The sequence below is a fragment of the Kwoniella shandongensis genome, chromosome 12 (genome assembly GCF_008629635.2).
Source record: "Kwoniella shandongensis chromosome 12, complete sequence".
Lineage (NCBI taxonomy): Eukaryota > Fungi > Basidiomycota > Tremellomycetes > Tremellales > Cryptococcaceae > Kwoniella > Kwoniella shandongensis.
Window position 1 is genome coordinate 1,107,043 of NC_089298.1, and position 19,687 is coordinate 1,126,729.

The following is a 19,687-nucleotide window of genomic DNA, read 5'->3' on the forward strand; positions in this document are numbered from 1 at the left end:
AGTGAGCGGAACCAATAAATGAAGCGTCTATTGGTCTTATGACGACCTAGTGCGTCGATGCATCTATGCATGATGATGCTTTTCTTATCTTTCTCTCGGAATTCTAGGTATGTACATGCGTTATGTGTAGTACGAAACATCTCTAATTTATAGTCTATCGGAAATGGCATTGAAAGAAGCAGCTTGCTTGCCCATCGCATTTAGCAGAAGCGCAATATCACGTCCGGCCATGGCAAATCTGTTCGACCTCTCAGCATCTGTATCCCGGATGATGGAAGACTATAACTCACCTGACAAGAGGGTACTTTTGCACCAAATTCTCGAGCAGATCGGGTCGGGGCTCAAGACCTCCCAATCCTACGAAGACCTTGCGGCTGTCAACTGAAGCCTTCTCAGCTGCTTTGGCGATTCGGTCAACAGCGTTGAGAAAGATGTCGTTGTCGTATTGCCCAGGGATACCGAGTCTGAGGTACAAATCGTCAGTTATCAGCCAAGTTGCTTTGATATCTCGGGGTGGTGTGGATAGACTCACTCCATGCACAGATCAGCACAACCGATGAATAATGTGTCGATGCCCGGAACAGCGGCAATAGCCCTGGAACACGTCCTATCAGCTATCGTTTGCTCACTTCTCCGTCGGATTGACGCACTCGACATTTGCAAGACCTTCTTGTGTCTCGATCATGGGCATGATCAACACGTTGTCGTTCACCACCTCCGCGACGGTGGCATATGACAGTTGTGTACTGTACTGCGTCATGGCAGTCACCATAGTAACGGACCGGTGTCCCTGCGATCACGCACATGTCAGTGTTGCCAGTCACGGCTAGGTCAGGGGCAGGGAATACATACAAGGGGAGGGAACTTGGACGCTCCGACACACATTTTTGCTTGCTCGACGGTATTCACGTGCGGGACGATAACGCATTGAGCACCGGAGTCTAAACTTCGAGAGATCCAGTCGGCAGCAGTGGTGGGTACAACAACAGCCGGTGTGATTCTGTGAGCAAGCTCAGCTTGTGGACTGAACATATATAGCAGTTCACACTCACCCGACATTCAAACAAGATACAGCGACATCTTTCATCGTCTCCATGCTCATCGCCATATGTTCCAGATTCATCAACACGGCAGTATATCCCGCTCGCTTTGCAATCAACGGCATCTCGGTGGAGAAAGCGATTCGCATACCGAACGAATGGGCGAGTTTGTTGTCCAGCATCGTCTTCTTGACCACATTAGGTCGGACGAGCTCGTTGGCGAGCGCTCGCTGTTCAGCAGAGATTGTGGACATGATGGAGAGGCTGTGTACATGTACTCGTATGCGAGCTTGCTTCGTAGCCGGATTGATTATTTGATTGAAGTCAGATAGAGAAGGTCAATACGCCTGCACGCATACTGATTAAGGTAGTCATCTAACATTACGGACATGACCGTCACAACCATCCTCACGGGATATCTCGCCCCGTCAAGACCATCAACTCCGCTCGTCGGACTTGGACGTGTCGTTCCAGGGTCTTAGCGTTTAATCAATCGATCGTTGTACCCTGAATCGTTATCTTCGACTTCCATCACCAGCTTCTCAACTCCTCAACTCTTCTATCATTGGACGACACCACTCAACAATCGTATTCATAGCACTCCGAAGAGCTAAAGAAGCTTGCGGCGCGAGAAGAGAGAAGACGTCACTGGCTTGATCACTCCGGAAGCCGGAACAGTTTGCCCACTCCCGAACTTTGAGTTCGACCACGAGCTCGTCGACTGCACAGGCCAAGGTCAAGTGACAGTTCCAACAGTGATCAAAGCTTGTCTCATAACGACTATACCACGATGTCAAGTAGTACTGTCACGACTGCGAAGAGAAAGATACTCTGTGTCGGACCAGTTCAGGCTGCGATAGAAGAGTACGAACAGCTCGCTCAAGACTATGATGTCCATTTGATACAGAGGGGATCACGAGCACAGGTGAGTCGTGTCGTCTTGACATGATGTAACCGTCAATGGTGCTGAACTCAGATGATAGGTCAAAGCGAAGATTGCTGAACTGTGTGATACGAAAGGTCCCTTTGAGGCTGCCTTCATCCTATTCGCTAACGCTGCATATGCGCCTATGGACGAGGACCTTCTCGCGCCGTTATGGAAGAACGGAAATAGTGAGCTTCCAACTACCAGCAAGGGTCCTAGACCCCAACACTAACCTATCTCCTTTATTCCAGATGTAGGAGTGTTCGCACAGTGTGGTACGGGCTACGACAATGTCCGAGTCGACGAGATCTCCAAACATGGATGTTACTTCACCAACACTCCCGACGCTGTCACCGAGTCCACAGCAGATTTTACTGTTTTCCTCTTCCTTTCTGTACTGAGAGGGACGAGCTATTGTGAGATGGTCGCGAGGACAGGGTTATGGCATGAAGGATTAGAATTGACAACCGATCCGGCCGGAATGACCCTTGGTGAGTCGCGGGCGAATTCGTTGTTCGTACAGCATCGCTGAGCCCACGGTGTGTCTGTGATAGGTATCTTCGGTATGGGTCGAATAGGGAAAGACTTTGTTCGGAAAGTACGAGCGTTCGGCGTCAAGATCATCTACAACACACGGACACGCTTGTCCGCGGCGGACGAGGAAGAGCTGGGAATCAATTACGCTACCAAAGACGAGCTGCTTCGATCTTCAGACATCATATCTTGTTTGTGCCCCGGTACGAAAGAGACCTTCCACATGATTGACAAAGACGCTTTTGCCAAAATGAAAGGTATGTGAAATCTTTGCACCATTATTTGTGGAGTGATAGCTGACGCGTCTGCATGACTCATATAGATGGCGTGTTCTTCATCAACTCCTCACGAGGCATGGTGGTCGACACTGATGCTCTCATGGACGCTTTGAAGTCGAACAAGATCAAACGAGCAGGTTTGGATGTGTTCGAGGATGAACCGACGATACCAGAATACTTGCTAAACAATCCAAGGGTCACAGTGACACCTCGTAAGCTGTCCCGTTCCATCAGCCATTTGACAACCCGTACCAAGCTGATCAAGATGGATGTACCAACAGATGTGGCAGCTTATACGGTTGGGACCATCTATCGTGGGGAGAGGGATGCGTTTAACAATGTTCGTGCATTCTTGGAGAAGGGCTCACCGGTAACACCTGTGAATGGGCCGTTTTAATACTGTAGCTACGATTATGGATTGCATAGAATTAGATGAGCAAAACCCAACCGGTTGCAGTCGGAGTTGTGCTGTTACCTGATGTCCTGCACACTACCGTATACATACAATCTACCTCTTCATACAAATCACTGTCACTCACATCATTCCTCTTGATATTTCCACTCTCCACCGTTGTACCCCTGCAACCCAGACCAAGTCTCAATAGGATCCCTTCCTGCCAACGCACCGCCCCCTGTTCGACCCTTGTAGAAGCCAAGTAAGCGAAGTACCTCTGGAGGCATCTTCATGAAGTCTTCTGGCTTGCAGGCGAGAGCGGTGATTTCACCTTGACGGAAGTTGTCGGACTGAACAAGCAGATGCACATAAGTTCACTGAAGCCTAGCAAGTCTGGGGTCGGTACACCACTCACACAGGCGAAGAAACCGTAAATGGTTCGGAAAGCATCGGGGTGGCTCGGATCGAGGATGTTTGCACCCTGCGTTGAGTCAGATACACGATCACCAATCGGACACCGTGACATGGAAAGAAACGAACTCACCGCTCCGTGGAAGATACTGCTGAGCCAGATAGCCAGTGAACCTGAAAAGCATGCGTCAGTACGATGAAGGAACTCTGGAATCAGCCTGTGTCTCGACTTACCCTTCTTCATCTCCACGGCGACACAATCTTCTTGTTTGGGTGCTCTGTCTTGAGGCCACAAGTGCGATCCTGAGCAGAGGTTTATCAACAGCTGACAGTGGTGATCTATACACCGGAATACCTACCAGGAGCGACGTGTGTTCCGCCATTGTCGGCAGTAACATCACATCCAGCGACAAAAGTCGACACTACAACGAGTCAACAGACGTCACTGGGATCTAAAGTGAGGTCAGACTCACCTCCATTGACCCAGCTCTCAGGACCTGTTCGCTGAATAGCTGTAGAATTGATATCTCTGCTTGCAAAGATCAGTTTTTGTCACGATCTCGAGAGTTCGTCCAACGCACCTGTGCAAGACCTGGAGCCCAGCTCCTGGTCCTACTTTATAGCCGATCGAGGTGTGAAGCCAGTCTGTCACGTACCCAAGTCAGCTTCGATATGTGTTGGCGACAGCTGTCAGACAAAAACACCTACAGCCACTCTTTCGGGTAACTTTCTCCTCCCCGAGCCACTGAAGTTCACATGTAAGTCATGCGACTGGAACACCATGAGTGGATGTCACTCACGTCCCACATCTCTGGAAACAATGTACGTCAGCTTCTTTTAGCAATATGCGAACTAAACATCTACACACCATGAGCAAGGAATTCTTCCATGACTTGATGCCAAACTTTGCGCTGCAAGCTGTCAAGTGTGTGAGGAGCCCAACTTTATGAATCGCGGCAACCACTCACATCTTGGACACTTCTTCGGGACATGAACCGATCAGATCATAAGCTGCTGTAGTATGAGACGCTCTGAAACCTTTGAAGAAGCTGTCTTTATCTCTGCCAGCATTTTCGGCTTTCGCGAAATGATGTTCGGCTTTTGCATTCCATTGATCGACCTCGTCTTCACTGCACTATCATCAAGGCTCATTTTTAACACCTAGGTCCGTACAGACCAGAGATGAATGACTGCTCGACTCACATAGTCGGAGAGAACGATTACACCATCTCTGTGGAGGACTTCTAGGATGTCCTTGACTGGAGCAGTGGCTGGCAAAGTGACGAATTTGGATTCAGTGTCTTGAGTGATAGCCATTTTTGTCGAGTGCGTGCATGTATATGACTGGTCAAGTGTACAGTTGTGACTTGATCACGAACCATGGAACGCTTACTGACATTTATGTATGGACATTCGCTTTCATGCATAACCGGGATCGTCTCCGTCTTATCGGAGTTGAAAAGGGTCCGGTCCCCCGACCAACGGACCGTGCTTCGGACTTGTCAACGGCATCTGACCCCGAAATAGTTTAATGCACTGATAAGGAACACATACAAGAGCAGCTGGCTTTATGAATTAGAAAAGCCTCGAATCATCGACAGGACCAATTCACGTCGCCCCTCCTACTTACCATACCGCATACCCAAGTTGTAGGAGTAAAGTAGCAGTACAGCTCGTGATTTGCAAGATGAGCTCCAACGGTACTGGTTTCGAGCATGGAAAGACCGGCTCCCAACTTGAACTTGAAAGGGGCATCGAGCACGATCCTACCAAATATGACGATATCAACCTGCAGATCAAAGAGGTAGCCGACGAGCAAACATGGCACCAAGCGCACATTGGTGTCGACGAAGAGCTCACTCCCGAGGAAAAGGAAATTGAACGAAAGTTCCTCAGGAGGATCGACTGGCATATGATGCCTTTGCTCTTGATTACTTATGGTCTTCAAGTGAGTATCCATATTACGGGTTGAGCAATTTGGAGGTCGGCTGACTAATCGGGATTTCTTTCTTTGCAGTACGCCGACAAGATCTCACTTTCGTCTGGTGTCGCTTTCGACTTGAAAAAGGACAACAAATTGGTCGGCAACGACTTTGCTTGGCTGTCTACAGGATTGTTCGTACCTATCATAACGACGATGCACGCGTCGAAGGGTGATCGCTGATGATCTCGCTCCATCAGCTACCTCGCTTATCTGATCTTCGAGTTTCCTTTCGCTTACATCATGCAAAAGTACCCCATGGACAAGGTCTTGGGTTTCACCGTTCTCGGCTGGGGTGTCTGTGTTCTGTGCATGGCGGCGTGCCACAACTTCACCCAGCGTGAGTTGATTGTTCACCGCAATCCATCGCATGACGGATGACCGTATCTAATCAGTACGTATGTTTTGTTCGCAGTCATGGCGGTCCGAACTTTGCTTGGTATCCTCGAAGCACCTGTGACTCCTGGGTTCTTGATCATCATCACTGCTTGGTACAAGCTCGAAGAACAGATGTTACGATCAATGGCTTTCTTGTAAGTCACCCATTCCATCTCGCGTTTCACCATGAAACTTTGATAGTTGACACTGTGTCAACGCTGTATTCAGCGCCATGAACAGTTTCTTCTCCTTGTTCATCCTCATGGCCAACTACGGTGTCGGTAAAGCAGCCGAGGGATCCAGCATCGCTTCCTGGAAGGCGATCAACCGTAAGTCAACCAGATCTGTCATCTTTGGGTGGCTATGGTAATAATTCTTCCCGAACAGTGTTCCTTGGAGCGTTGTCCTTTATCTGGGGTCTGGTTCTCATCTATTTCCTCGCAACGCCTAAGAACGCCAGGTGGTTGAAGCCCGAAGTAAGTGAATCGAATCTGGTCCATGTGAGAGGGATGCTTATCGAAATTTTAATGGTCTTGCAGGAAAGGGTATATGCCCACGCTCGTTTGGTACGAAACAAGACCGGTGAATCGACTTCCGGTATCGCCATCAATTGGAGTCAAGTCAGAGAGGCATTCCAAGACCCTCAAGTGTTCTTTTTGTGTTTCTTCACATTCCTCACCATGGCCGCTTCTGGAGGTGAGTTTTAATCCGTATTGAAACATAAAGCAAGACTTACAAAGTCACGAGCTAGGTTTCTCGACGTTCTCCACGATTATCTTGCAATCGTTCGGTCTCAACACCGAGCAAACGATCAGCTACCAACTTCCATGGTACGCGTGCATGTTCGTGGTGAGTGGCTATCATCTCCTCGGATGAGTGAGATCGGGAGATCGGGAACCTGATATCAGTCCATCAGGGAATTGTCTTTTGCGCATCGATCGTGAACAGGTATCCCGACAAGAACATCAATATCATGACTGCGTTCTTGATGATTATCCCATCTCTCATTGGAATCTTTCTCGAAGGTTTGCTTCCCAACTCGAAGCGCTGGGGTCGATTGGTGAGTGCAGTTGGTTTCTCATTCGACCCGGGACAGTGCTGATCGGATTTTTCTGTGTTAGATTGGCTTCTGGATTACTGGTTTCTTGAACCCCGGTAACTTTATCATCTGGTCTCAGACCTCTCTCATCGTTGCCGGTCGAACGAAGAAGTCCGTCGTCCAGGCACTCAACTTCCTCTTCTGGTGTCTCGGGTTCGTCATCGGTCCCCAAACGTTCCAAGCCAGTACCGCTCCGGAATACAGACCTGGACTCTACTTCTGTTGTGCATGTTTCGTCGTTGCCGAGTGCGACTTGATTGCTTGGTGGTTCTGGGTTCGATGGGAGAACAGACGACGCGATAAACGAACTCAACTGGCGGGACTCACCCCCGAACAGGTTCAGATTGAGGGTTGTTTGTTTGGTCTTCAAGACATGACCGATCGCCAGGTGGGTTCCCTTGACTTAAAGCGTGGGCGAAAACGTATTCTGATTTGATTTGTGGCCTCGCAGAACCCTCACTTCCGATACCACTACTAGGCTTTCTACTGCTTATTTTGCTCTGGATCAAGATGACGACTTATGGGTATGGAGATGGGATAGGGCCGACGAGAATCAATTGTACACGTACTTAAGCTATAGACGCGTTGGTTAACGTAACATGACATTTTGTAAACTGATGCAACCGGGGAAGATTCTTACGTACACGCGATCGCCCGTCCCTGCGTCCCAGAAGACATGTCACAAACGACACACACACATGCGATTGAGCATATTGGTCTTCATGCACCGATCAAGGCTCCACAGGCATGCATGGGCATGCATGGAGAGTAGTAATCATGCATACTTGTGTGTGTTCTGTGCGATCTACCCAATCCTACGCGTGGTGACTATGACCGTGCGTTTTTCCAGCCATTATGGCAATTACGCCAAGAGTGCGTGGATAGCCAAACGGCGTCAAAGTCATGTCTTGGCACTGGAGACACCACACCGTAATATATATACCACACCTGATTCAGTCGTGAACGTGCGTTTCGCTCCCCCTGACTCGACTTTGGTCAATGCAGAAACGTTGACCGTGGATGCACGAGGTCTGTTCGTTATGAGTGAGTAGGCGATATGTTAGGTATCACTGTAAGTCTTGCACCGAGGGGACTTCCTGCCTTGTCACTCTTGTTGCGATGCTCGTGTGACTGTCTGATGTATGGTAGTGTGACCGTTGTCATCTATTGCTTGCTTTGGCGCAGGAGCCCCGCATAACCGTAGCGCACTGTCAGAATTCTGATACCACTAACTCATTTTCAGCCGGCAGACTTTTCGTCAATTGTATCTAAATTTTTCAGTGCAAATGATCACAACCTATAGGGGACTGGTATCCAATCGAGATATCAAACGTGCGTGCAATTCTACTGATATGATAACGCACGTTTGTGATGCAGATCCGAGATGCCAAGCGATAACGTACTCACTGATATGATATCAATCATCCTTGAAGAGGGGTGACGGGGTGACACGAGAGGGAATGGCTATCCCGGTGTCTGATTGCCAAGCCAGGCACAGACCGATTCGAGGTTGATCCCTCTTCGTCAAGTTGCCAGTGTGGAACATTACGTTTGAAAAATGAGAAAAGGTCTCCAACGTGTCCGAAAATGGTGTGGGATGATGGAATCCATGAATGCATACATAAGTATAGAAACGCAAAGGCTAGAGTTGCAATCATACTCCTCCTTCACTTGCATTAAGCAACAACCAACCCACAAAAGAGACCCATAGACACTTCGACATCACCGTCAAGATGCCTCGTCTTCAGCAGTACGACTATGTCTTTGCCATCGGCACCTTCTTCGCCCTCTTGGACGCCTACAACAACGGTGCCAGTAAGTCGCGTGTCAAGCTTCTTTATTAGCAGCAACTGACCGCTTGAATAGACGATGTGGCCAACGCTTGGGCGACCAGTGTGTCTTCTCGATCTATCACTTATCGACAAGCCATGGTTCTCGGTACAATCTTCGAAATGGTTGGTGCTATCACCGTCGGTGCACGAACCGCCGACACCATCAAAAACGGAATCATTCCCAACTCCGCCTTCAAGGGTGATGCTGGTGTCCAGATGTTGGCGTTCACTTGTGCGCTAGCCGGTGCTTCCACATGGGTCATGTGGTGTACTCGACACTCTGCCCACGTCTCATCGACTTACTCCCTCATCTCCGCCATTGCCGGTGTCGGTATCGCCACAGTCGGTGCTAGCAAAGTTCAATGGGGATGGAACGGCGGTAAAGGTCTCGGTGCTATCTTCGCTGGTCTCGGTATGGCTCCTGCCATCGCAGCAGGTTTCGGCGCTGCCATCTTCATGCTCATCAAAGTCACCGTTCACATGCGAAAGAACCCCGTTAAATGGGCCGTCTACACTTCGCCTTTCTTCTTCCTCATCGCCGGTACCATCTGTACCTTGTCAATCGTCTACAAGGGATCTCCCAAGCTCGGTCTCAACAAGAAGCCCGCATGGTATGTCGCATCCGTCGTCATGGGTACCGGTATCGGTCTCTGCATCTTGTCCGCCATCTTCTTCGTCCCTTACGTTTACGCGAAAGTCATCAAGAGAGACGCATCGGTCAAATGGTACCACGTCTTCATGGGACCTGCTCTCCTGTATCGACAAGCACCTGAAGGCGAGGCTCTATCCGTTGTCCCCAACTATGCCGTCGTTCAAGAGGAAGATGAAGACTACACCAAGGGAACACCTGCCACTCTCGTCAACGGTGACCGTGGATCCGATGAGAAGACCGATCGAGATCTTGCCATGCCCGAACTTCGACTCGTCTCCCCTCAACAGACTCCCCACATGGCCGCAACCCCCTCCCCCTACCCTGCTACCTTCAAGGAGCTCAGCGCCGCTGCCGAGGAAAAGTTCCACGCCAAGCTGCGACAAAAGCGAGGTCCTCTCGGATGGGCTATGCGAACTCTTCATGAAAACCCTATGGGTCCTGGTGCGATCTACGAGACAAAGAACATGAAGATCTTTGCCAAGCGACTTCCTGCCATGATCACCGTCGGCGCGCTTTACGGTCTGCACTACGACATCCACGCCGCTCAATCCGGTATCCACGGTACTCCCGAAGGTGCACGAATGGAGCGTGTCTACTCTTACGCCCAGAAGTACCCCAACGAGGTCGAACACACCTACTCTTTCGTCCAGGTCCTCACCGCTTGTACCGCATCTTTCGCTCACGGTGCCAACGATATCGGAAACTCTGTCGGTCCTTGGGCCGTCATTTACTCGGCTTGGAACACTGGTGATGCCGCTGCTTCCAAACTTCCCGTTCCTCTCTGGCAACTCGCTGTCCTTTCCGCTGCTATCTCTGTTGGTCTCATCACCTATGGCTACAACATCATGAAGGGTGAGTTCTATTCGTGCAATCGTAAATTGAATGAAACTGACAATTCACTCCAGTCATGGGAAACAAGATCACCTACCACTCTCCTTCCAGAGGTACCTCCATGGAAATGGGTGCGGCCGTCACGGTCCTCGTCTTCTCGCAATACTCTCTTCCCGTCTCCACCTCCATGTGTATCACCGGTGCCACTGTCGGTGTCGGATTATGTAACGGTACCCTCAAAGCCGTCAACTTCCAACGTGTCGGTCTCCTCATGATCTCATGGATCGCCACCATCCCCATTGCCGGTACCATTGCGGGTGTGCTCATGGGATTGTTCCTGAATGCACCCCATTTCAGTTCATAAAATAGATAGATTTGTACAAGAAACTAATAATGACATGCAAGCTTTATGACCAAACTTTGATGCAAGATTGTTTACAAGGATCATCGCGTCGCATGCAGACACTCACTTCGTGGTTTCAAATACTCAAACTATCTTGGGCGAATATCAACTTGGATATAAGGTAACTCTTCTTGGTCGAGGGGAAATCCATGACGCCCCGTGCTACTGCACGTCTATCTGATCCACATCATAGGCTGTCCCCTTTCCGAAACGTTTCACTACTCCTCCATTCCACCAGAAGAATCCCCTGAATGCCCACTTCTTGATATACCAGCCCACTGGTCCTACCTTCGCTTTGAGCGCAGCAGTCGTTCCTGAATCATCTTGTAGTGTCTTGATTCTCGGACGTCTGATCTCCTCGAACTTCTCGAACAAATCCTCGTAAGATCTATCGCCCTTCGCCTCAATCAAACGAGACATGATAGCCGCGTCTTCGAACGCCATTGCACTTCCTTCTCCGTTGGGCGGAAGAGCGTGAGCCGCATCGCCTACAAGACACACTCGAGCTGTGTGCCATTTGGGTAGTTCAGGAATACTGTACGGTGCCCAAACTTTCGCCTTGCTCGCATCCATTTTATCGAGGAGGGATCGTACCGGTTCAGCATGAACGTCTTCGTAATCCCTTTTCGCCAAACGTACCGCCTCACCAGAAAGTTCGTATTCTCTCCATTCTTCCCGAGTCCGCTCTTGCGCGGTGCCGGTATGACCCCAAGCCAAGGTCTCGCCCTCGGGATCGATCGGGATAGTCATGAAGAGACCGGAAGAGGTAAACATGAACGCAGGGAAGGTGAAGTCCGGAGATGGTTTGACAGCGTCTGACGCAGGAAGGAAACCATTGACGGTGCAGGTGTTAGTGAAGATGGGTTTGGGAGAGGAAGGACCGAGGACGTGATCTCGGACTTTGGAGTGGATCCCATCCGCGCCGATGAGGAGGTCACCTGCAGTCTTGTCAGTTGAACCTAGATCGAACGCGACAGCGGTGAGTGATTGAAGTAAACTTCGCTTACCTTTGACCGTCGTACCATCCTCGAAACTTGCTATAACACCTTGATCGTCCTCCTCTATTTTCAACAACCTGACTCCCCACTTGATTTCAGCAAGATTCCTCATCCCCTTCACCTTGTGCAGCAACACCTCGTGCAACTTCGTTCTCATTATCCTCACAGCGGGATATCCTCCTTCTTGTCCAATCGCGATATCTCCCAACTTCTCTCCATCATCTGTATATGCCCCCATACGGGTGTAGGTGTATCCCTGAGCTTTGATAAGGTCATAGAAAATCTGCATATCTGTCGAGGATCTGCAGTGCGTCGGGACCAAGAGAGATTGACCCGCCAGAGTCACCAGGATGAGGTCGGATCTCGAAGATGGTCGAGCGGATACCACGACGAGCGAGGGACAAGGCCAAGCAGGGACCTGCAAGACCACCGCCGACAATCAAGACGTGACAAGTCATGTTGCACTGTGTGTTCGACTGCGATTATGTGTCAAGATGTCTAGTCGTTCATGTTGGATAGCACGGGAATACTCTCACGAGTCATGATTTATACGACACAGAGATGTGACCGAAATAGATTATTTACGTTACTCCGCCGAGCCTCGGTGTCATATCATCTTGCAGCTTCGGCAACGTTGAGATATCTCGAGGCACGACAGGGTTGCACACAGGAACTTCAATGGTACTGATCTCGATCTATGGATATCAACATCGGCCTGCCGGGACGACCCATGTATCGAAGTCAATCGTTCAAACATCGGCTTCGGGTTAGAGATAGATAACAAGAGACAGCAACTGCATCAACTGCATCTCACCGAAGCCCGAGCTGGTCCTGAGAGCATGTTGTCGTTATTTCAGCTGCTCAGATAAGCTACCTGCACCTTGTTCTCTAATGATCGGTCACGTGACATTTCTGCTCGGTCGTTCGGCCCGGATTATTCCTCGTTTCAACAAAGATCGAAAGACCAGTCAGAAGCAAGTCATTATGCTATACTCGTATACATTAAAATCACTGCTCCCCATTCACCACACTTGCGTCAGGAGACCATCTCACCATGCTAAGCAGACACTGCAGTCGCGTGGGGCGCCAAGCCGTCCAGCAGTCGAGGCAGAGCGGGTGTCGACACCGCTTGTTTAGCACACAGTCAGCAAGCGAGTCGTCATCGAATACTCGCTATTACACTGCCGGTGCAGCACTTGCAACAAGTGTCACTGTGAGTCTGATTAGCTTCGCGACGATGCTGATCATCAATAGCTGCTATGGTACACTCGGTCTACCGTCAAGCTGGATACGGGCGCCGCTGAGACCTCTTCACGAAAGACCATGTTCAAATTACAAACAAACGATCCCCCAGGCGAGAACAAAGGTGATCAAGCGGCGCGGTACATATCCATGGCAGATGTGGCGAAACATCATTTAGCACAAGACTGCTGGGTGGTGGTAGACGGGAAAGTGTACGAGTAAGTGCACCCTCGTTGAAGCACGGGCTGATCAATAGTGTGACGGACTTTCATAAGCATCATCCAGGTGGATCTCAGATTATCGTTCAAAACGGAGGACGAGATGTGACGTGAGTGGGATATTGCCAGATCAACTGGGCTGATACATCCTCCAGGGAGCTTTTCCGACCGGTACATCCTCCAAACACACTGGAAACGCATCTTGGACCAGAAAACTATAAAGGTGTCATTGACCCTGTCGAGGCAGAGAAGGTGAGTCCAGTGAAGGCAACGTCGATCTGATTTCTTGGATAGTCGAGAGCAGCATTCGATGCAGAGCAGAAAAGGATAGCTGAAGGTAGAGCGAAACTACCACCCCCTGAGACACTACTTTCGTTGGACGAGATTCAAGTAAGCTTCGACTCAGCACTTGACACTCCTTGTTGACGCTGACGTCTTCGATCTTAGGAAGCGGCCGAATCCTTCTTGAGTCCCAGGACTGTCAACTACTACGGCGCAGCGAGTCTTGATGGGTACTCTTTGGGCGATAACCGGTCTTCTTTTAGGAAGTGCCGACTGTTACCAAGGGTCATGCGGGATGTCCTGAGTGTACGGCCGCAGACCAAGATCTTCGGCATAGAATCAGCACTCCCGATTTACGTCTCACCATCATCCAATGCATTACTCGGTCATCCCGACGGCGAGCTGAATATAACCAGAGGAGTAAGTGAACCCTGAAGAAGGCCCTGTACTGAGACTTCCTAGGCTGCCAAAACAGGGATAGTACAAGGCGTTTCCGCGGCAGCATCATTTGCATTGAGCGAGATACTGCGGGAAAAGGACGCTGTGGAAGAAGAGATTGGGGAGAGGATGGGAATGGTGTATCAGGTGTACTACCAGGAAGAGAGATCGAAGACGGAGGATCAGGTGCGAGAAGCTGTCGCAGGTGGTTGCAGGTGAGTCCACAATCGTCCGTTCTCTGTTGACGGCGTCTCTTAGAGCGCTTCTTCTCACGGTTGATTCGGCGGTGGGAGACCTGCGGCAGACCACGTCCAAGATGAATGGAGTCAAGGGGGATGTTGAGCCCGGAATTAAGAGGGGCGAGTTTACGGCGACTCCGCCGTATCATGATGCTCGACTGAATTGGGATGATCTGCCGAGATTGAAGGAGCTGGCAGCTGGTGTGCCGATCTACTTGAAGGGTGTCTGTCATATAGACGTGAGTGGTCAACCAAGAAGAGCGTAGCTGATCCATGCAGGATGTGAGAATGGCAAAAGAGCACGGATTAGCCGGATGTATCTTATCAAATCATGTGAGCTATTCTACCCCCGAAGGCACATGATCACCGTTGACCAGTCACAGGGCGGTCGACAACTTGATCAGTACGTCTAAAAAGATCACGAGGGTTCCCGCTGACATGAATCAATTAGAGCTCGCACAGCCTTTGACAGTCTGCGGTCGATACATGCTGAGGATCCCCAGCTCGTGAAAGACATAGAGATATACATCGATGGCGGAATTAGACGTGGTACAGACGTTCTTCAAGCTCTAGCTTTCGGTGCGAGAGGTGTTGGTTTGGGACGACCTTTCTTGTACGCTCAAGCGGCGCATGGCGAGAAAGGTGTCGTACGGGCGGTCAGAAGTGAGTCGTATGTGTGTTTGAGCTAGCTGACGATGGCTTCAGTCCTCGAAAACGAAATCATCACTGCCATGAGACTACTTGGTCTGACGTCCCTCGATCAGATAACGCCCGACATGGTGGAGTGTGTGCAGGAGATATGGAAGTGAGGGTGTCGACAATCCATCAGCCGGCAGCGAATGTGGAAGGAGCATGGCGGTATTACACATCTCGAATGTTGTCATGTAAGCATCTATATGTATCTAAACCCCGGTGACATCTCCCATGTATCCAATGTCTCGCACTTAAGCCGTCCACTGAGCGTGGTACTTCTCTTGATTCTCCGCGATCAAAGCTTCGATATCTCCTTTCCCGAGCAGCGAGAAGTCTATTATGCCCATGACCATGTTGGCAGGGGTGAGCTTGGGGTATTTACGCTCGATCAACTCCTTGAACAGTGTAAAGACGACGTCGTATCCCTTGCCGGTCATGTGAATCCCGTCACTGTGCCAACGTCAGCGTTTGCTGAGGTCAACAATGGCTCACCTGAAGTAAGGCAACAGCTTCGCGGGCGAGTCTCCTCCAGCGGCTTCGATGATTCCAGCATGTACATTGATTGCGTCTAATCCCGCTTCCTGTCCCACCTCCAGACACGCTTTTGCATAGCCTGCCATAACCTTGGGATCATGATCTCTCTCCGCAACCATCTCCTCTGGACTCATCAAACCAGAAAGGATCGCCCAGTCTGCCACACCTTTTCGCCAGACTTCAGCAATCACGGGTGGGGGAGTGAGTAGGATGATCTTTGTTTCCGGGGAGTAGTAGGGCGAATCGGGTGATTTGACGAGGGAGATGATTTCGTGTAAATTGGCTTTGTATTGATCGACGGGAACGTGAGTTGCAGCAGGGGGCAAAGCAGCATCGTTGGTTCCTGCAGGGCGATGAATAGCGTAAGCACACCTCATCTGGAGGACTGTCCAGTTAAATGTACACACCAAGCCAGAGAGTCATCACACGTATCTTCTGACCGTGTCCCTGATCCGCCTTGACCTTTGGTGTGAGCGCCCTTTTCAGCACGGGGATCGTCCATTCGGTATTGAAGCCTGCTTCAGCTGTCAGCGACGCTCCATCGATCCGTTCCTGTATGCATGCACGTACCACCGTGACCACGGTTCACGACATCGAGTCGTCTCTCAAAGTATTCACTCAAATGCTGATACAAGGTATCATTTTGCGTCGTTTGAGTGATGGAGTCGCCCTTTAGAGTGCACGCTGTCAGTCACAAGCTGGTCTGCGACTCCTCGCCAGCACTTACGACGAGGACACAGGCGTCAAGCAGGTCAGTTGAAGACATTCTCTTGTATCAGCTGATTTGTAGTGTATGAGTCGGGCTCTACGCACTCAATCCATATCTATCAACTCATGCATGACAGGCTTATGATTTTGCTCTGAGCCAAAGATAGCATCGCTGCGGAAATAATAACAAGTTGATGGCAATGGGCCGAAGAGTGATAATCAACCGGGCAGGGAAGAGGAAGGGTTAAAGCATAAAAGAGCCGAGATGCAGGTACAGCTTTCGGGAGAACTGCCTTTTAGCGCCGGCGAGATAAGTTCCAGTTAATTATCGGGTGAAGGGATACTGCAAGTCATTCATGCATGCGGGGTCCGTATCCGCTCGAGCCAGGTTGACTTTATCAGACTTTTTATCCGGTGTCGTCTTCGATAAAGTCTTCCGATTATCCCCTACAACGCAATGACCGATCGACAAGTGCTGTATCAGCACCATCCTGCAGAGCACGAGAACACTCAGCCATGGTCCAAGTCCGCTCTCAAGCCTCGAGCTTGGCACGAGTCCGATGCAGATCGACTCAGTCTCAACAGTCCCGACTGGCGTTTCAGATTATCACCTACCGTCATACCGGTCGACTTTACAGCAGTAGACTACGACGATAGCAAGTGGGACAAGCTCGTCGTACCAAGTCATTGGGTATTGAATGGTCACGGAAAGCCGATCTATACCAACCTGGAGTACCCATTTGTCGTCGATCCCCCCAGAGTACCGACCGAGAACCCAACGGGAGATTACCGATACTCTTTCATCAAGCCACAATGGTCTGGAGCAGGCAGGGTGAGTCTCATACTGTACTGCAGTGGTATGTGTGCTAAGTAGGACGCGTATCTGTAGACTATAATACGATTTGACGGTGTCGAGTCATGGTTCAAGCTCTGGCTCAATGAAGTGGAAATCGGCTGGTCCTCCGGTTCGAGATTACCTGTGGAGTTCGATATCACCGATCACCTTTCCGAGAACAACATCATCTGCGTCAGGGTCATTCAATGGTCCGCCGGATCTTACCTGGAAGATCAAGATCAATGGTGGCTGCCTGGCATTTTCAGAGACGTCACCGTCCTCCATCGACCCAACAACTGCGCCGATGACCACTTCGTCCATGCCTCATACGATTACACAACCGGTAAAGGAACACTCAAAGTGGACTGCGAGGGAGAGTTCACTCGAGTCACCGTACCCGAACTTAACATCGACATGCACGCTGGCGATTCAATAACTTTGGATGTCGAACCGTGGTCTGCCGAAGTTCCCAGATTGTATCGCGGCACTCTCGCTACGGACGGTGAACACATACCTCTCAACATCGGTTTCCGCACAGTGGAGATCAGAGATGGCAACTTCCGAGTGAATGGCGCGGTGATCCTGTTCAACGGGGTCAATCGACACGAGTTCCATTGCGAGCGCGGACGAGCTGTCGATAAGGAGACGATGTTGCAGGATGTATTGACGATCAAACGAAACAACTTCAATGCAGTACGGACGTCACATTACCCACCAAGCTCTCACTTCCTTGACCTGTGTGATGAGTACGGGTTGTGGGTGGTAGACGAGGGAGATTACGAGGTAAGTGCGGTGTCTCGTTTCTCCACGACGTGCTTGGCTAACTCATCATTTCGCAGACTCACGGCTTTGGCTTTGTGGATTGGCGAAAGAACCCTTCAGATTCGCCGGCATGGACCGATGCACTTATCAACCGTACGCAACGAATGGTCGAGCGAGATAAAAACCACCCTTCCATCGTCCTCTGGTCACTCGGTAATGAAGCCTACCGGGGCTTTAACATCGGTCTTATGGCGAACTGTGTCCGCTCTCGCGACTCATCAAGGCCGGTACATTACGAGAACGACTGGACAGGCGAACACAGCGATATCTGGACCCATATGTACACATGGCCAGAGGAGATCGAGCGGATCGGTAAACGCGAAGAAACCTTTGATGGTTATGGCTATCAGAAACGAGAGGTCAGTCTTTTGACCGAAGCAGATCGAGTCCGGTTGGAGAAATCACGTCGAGAGAAACCATTCATCGCGATCGAGTACGGTCACTCGATGGGCAACGGACCGGGCGGTTTATTAGAATATCAACAGATCTTCGAAAAGTATCCCCGTCTTCAGGGTGGATTCATTTGGGAATTCATCGATCACGGTCTCAAGCAGACGACAGCCGACGGCAAGACGTTCTACGCTTATGGAGGCGATTTCGGCGAGCCGAGAGGTACTCATGGCGGAAACTTTGTTTGCGACGGTTTGCTCTTCCCCGATCGAACTCCATCGCCTGCTCTGCTTGACGTCAAGGCGGTATTCCAGCCTGTTGTCTTCACGCTGGATGACAAGAAGCTTTTGATTCGAAACAAGTACGACTTGAGAGACTTAAGCCATCTTAGGTTCTCCTGGAGATTGGAGAAATACGGGGAGGTTGTCGAGCAAGGCGAGCTAGATGTTCCCAAGGTTAAGGCTCGTCATACTGTCACGGTCGATCTTCCATCGACTCTCACCACTGCGAGGGGGGACTCCAAGGCTGGATGGTGGTGGACCGTAACTGCTACGCTGGATGGAGCCACATGGGCCCCTGATGGTCATGAAGTCGCCTGGGCGCAGTACCCCTTGCCGCATTCCGAAAACACCTCCAACAAGGCTGTCCTCACTTCGCTCAAGATTGGTAATGACACTGTTTCTGTCGGTCCCGCTACCTTCGATTCGACATTTGGCAAGCTCTTAACTTTCGGCTCGATCGGCGTCGAGGATTCTCACCTTGATCTCTGGCGCGCACCCACTGACAACGATATCGGAGGACCAATCACCCCTGATTGGCCAGAAGTATCGGCACCTAATCGAGACAAATGGTATACAGCGGGCTTAGATCGTATCCAAAACCGTGTAGACTCTGTCGAGAAGGTCGGCGAGTCGTTAGTGGTCAAATACACCGATGGAGCGGCAATCTACGATCGGTGTTTACGCACAACGATGACTTACGAAGCGCGCGATGAGGGACGGTCGCTTCACGTCGGTGTCTCGATCATTCCAGAGAACGACTGGTCCGATCTACAACTTCCTCGTCTCGGTATACGTCTCACGCTAGACACCAAATCACTTGAACGTGTAAAGTGGTTTGGTCTCGGTCCCGGAGAAGCATATCCCGATCTTCGATCAAGTGTTCGTATGGGCGCTTGGGAGAAGTCAATCGACGAGTGGCAGACTCCATACGTCATGCCGCAAGAGAATGGAAACAGGATGGATGTACAGTACGCAGATATCGTCGACGATCAAGGCCAAGGAGTGAGGATCGAAGGGGACCCACACTTCAACCTCACAGTAAGGAGGTGGACTTCAGAACAGCTCACGGCGGCGAAGCGAGTGACGGAGCTGGAACCAAGCGACAAGACCATCATCAACATCGATTATGCGAACTCGGGCATTGGATCTGCGTCGTGTGGACCAGGTGTAGCGGATAAGTATAGGACCGTTCTCAAAGCTGGTGAGGCGATGCGATTCGGCTTTGTTTTGCGCACTCTTGGTTAGTCTT

General features: G+C 50.5%; 9 protein-coding genes across 9 annotated transcripts; 5 read left to right on the plus strand and 4 right to left on the minus strand.

Moving 5' to 3' along the window:
• Window positions 1-147: 147 nt before the first annotated feature.
• Window positions 148-1,294, minus strand: CI109_106689 (uncharacterized protein; the record flags this gene model as incomplete). The annotated part of the gene is made up of 6 exons (XM_032007547.1): window positions 148-238; window positions 291-464; window positions 533-595; window positions 651-790; window positions 853-1,000; window positions 1,053-1,294. 6 exons carry the CDS (start codon window positions 1,292-1,294, stop codon window positions 148-150), a joined length of 858 nt encoding a protein of 285 aa, XP_031858185.1.
• Window positions 1,295-1,830: 536 nt separating this feature from the next.
• Window positions 1,831-3,174, plus strand: CI109_106690 (uncharacterized protein; the record flags this gene model as incomplete). The annotated part of the gene is made up of 6 exons (XM_032007548.1): window positions 1,831-1,965; window positions 2,024-2,153; window positions 2,217-2,456; window positions 2,520-2,756; window positions 2,822-2,989; window positions 3,059-3,174. The coding sequence occupies 6 exons, from the start codon at window positions 1,831-1,833 to the stop codon at window positions 3,172-3,174; spliced, it is 1,026 nt and encodes a 341-aa protein (XP_031858186.1).
• Window positions 3,175-3,317: 143 nt separating this feature from the next.
• CI109_106691 (uncharacterized protein) lies at window positions 3,318-4,981 on the minus strand (the record flags this gene model as incomplete). The annotated part of the gene is made up of 13 exons (XM_032007549.2): window positions 3,318-3,521; window positions 3,587-3,652; window positions 3,716-3,756; window positions 3,817-3,885; window positions 3,942-4,004; window positions 4,056-4,111; window positions 4,164-4,227; window positions 4,291-4,327; window positions 4,383-4,393; window positions 4,451-4,500; window positions 4,551-4,717; window positions 4,786-4,926; window positions 4,976-4,981. The coding sequence occupies 13 exons, from the start codon at window positions 4,979-4,981 to the stop codon at window positions 3,318-3,320; spliced, it is 975 nt and encodes a 324-aa protein (XP_031858187.2).
• A 288-nt stretch (window positions 4,982-5,269) lies between these two features.
• Window positions 5,270-7,518, plus strand: CI109_106692 (uncharacterized protein; the record flags this gene model as incomplete). Its single annotated transcript, XM_032007550.1, has 11 exons — window positions 5,270-5,530; window positions 5,600-5,697; window positions 5,764-5,903; window positions 5,979-6,096; window positions 6,170-6,270; window positions 6,329-6,417; window positions 6,481-6,637; window positions 6,693-6,790; window positions 6,858-7,001; window positions 7,063-7,428; window positions 7,492-7,518. The coding sequence occupies 11 exons, from the start codon at window positions 5,270-5,272 to the stop codon at window positions 7,516-7,518; spliced, it is 1,599 nt and encodes a 532-aa protein (XP_031858188.1).
• Window positions 7,519-8,773: 1,255 nt separating this feature from the next.
• On the plus strand, window positions 8,774-10,719 carry CI109_106693 (uncharacterized protein; the record flags this gene model as incomplete). Its single annotated transcript, XM_032007551.1, has 3 exons — window positions 8,774-8,855; window positions 8,907-10,376; window positions 10,430-10,719. 3 exons carry the CDS (start codon window positions 8,774-8,776, stop codon window positions 10,717-10,719), a joined length of 1,842 nt encoding a protein of 613 aa, XP_031858189.1.
• A 201-nt stretch (window positions 10,720-10,920) lies between these two features.
• CI109_106694 (uncharacterized protein) lies at window positions 10,921-12,214 on the minus strand (the record flags this gene model as incomplete). Its single annotated transcript, XM_065967887.1, has 3 exons — window positions 10,921-11,696; window positions 11,766-12,047; window positions 12,103-12,214. 3 exons carry the CDS (start codon window positions 12,212-12,214, stop codon window positions 10,921-10,923), a joined length of 1,170 nt encoding a protein of 389 aa, XP_065823959.1.
• An 865-nt stretch (window positions 12,215-13,079) lies between these two features.
• Window positions 13,080-14,984, plus strand: CI109_106695 (uncharacterized protein; the record flags this gene model as incomplete). Its single annotated transcript, XM_065967888.1, has 11 exons — window positions 13,080-13,122; window positions 13,284-13,326; window positions 13,372-13,468; window positions 13,511-13,606; window positions 13,664-13,918; window positions 13,961-14,151; window positions 14,195-14,399; window positions 14,455-14,508; window positions 14,559-14,578; window positions 14,627-14,838; window positions 14,881-14,984. The coding sequence occupies 11 exons, from the start codon at window positions 13,080-13,082 to the stop codon at window positions 14,982-14,984; spliced, it is 1,320 nt and encodes a 439-aa protein (XP_065823960.1).
• Window positions 14,985-15,119: 135 nt separating this feature from the next.
• Window positions 15,120-16,168, minus strand: CI109_106696 (uncharacterized protein; the record flags this gene model as incomplete). The annotated part of the gene is made up of 5 exons (XM_032007554.1): window positions 15,120-15,318; window positions 15,361-15,745; window positions 15,810-15,917; window positions 15,973-16,072; window positions 16,130-16,168. The coding sequence occupies 5 exons, from the start codon at window positions 16,166-16,168 to the stop codon at window positions 15,120-15,122; spliced, it is 831 nt and encodes a 276-aa protein (XP_031858192.1).
• A 399-nt stretch (window positions 16,169-16,567) lies between these two features.
• CI109_106697 (uncharacterized protein) lies at window positions 16,568-19,683 on the plus strand (the record flags this gene model as incomplete). The annotated part of the gene is made up of 3 exons (XM_032007555.1): window positions 16,568-16,942; window positions 17,000-17,728; window positions 17,785-19,683. 3 exons carry the CDS (start codon window positions 16,568-16,570, stop codon window positions 19,681-19,683), a joined length of 3,003 nt encoding a protein of 1,000 aa, XP_031858193.1.
• Window positions 19,684-19,687: the final 4 nt, after the last annotated feature.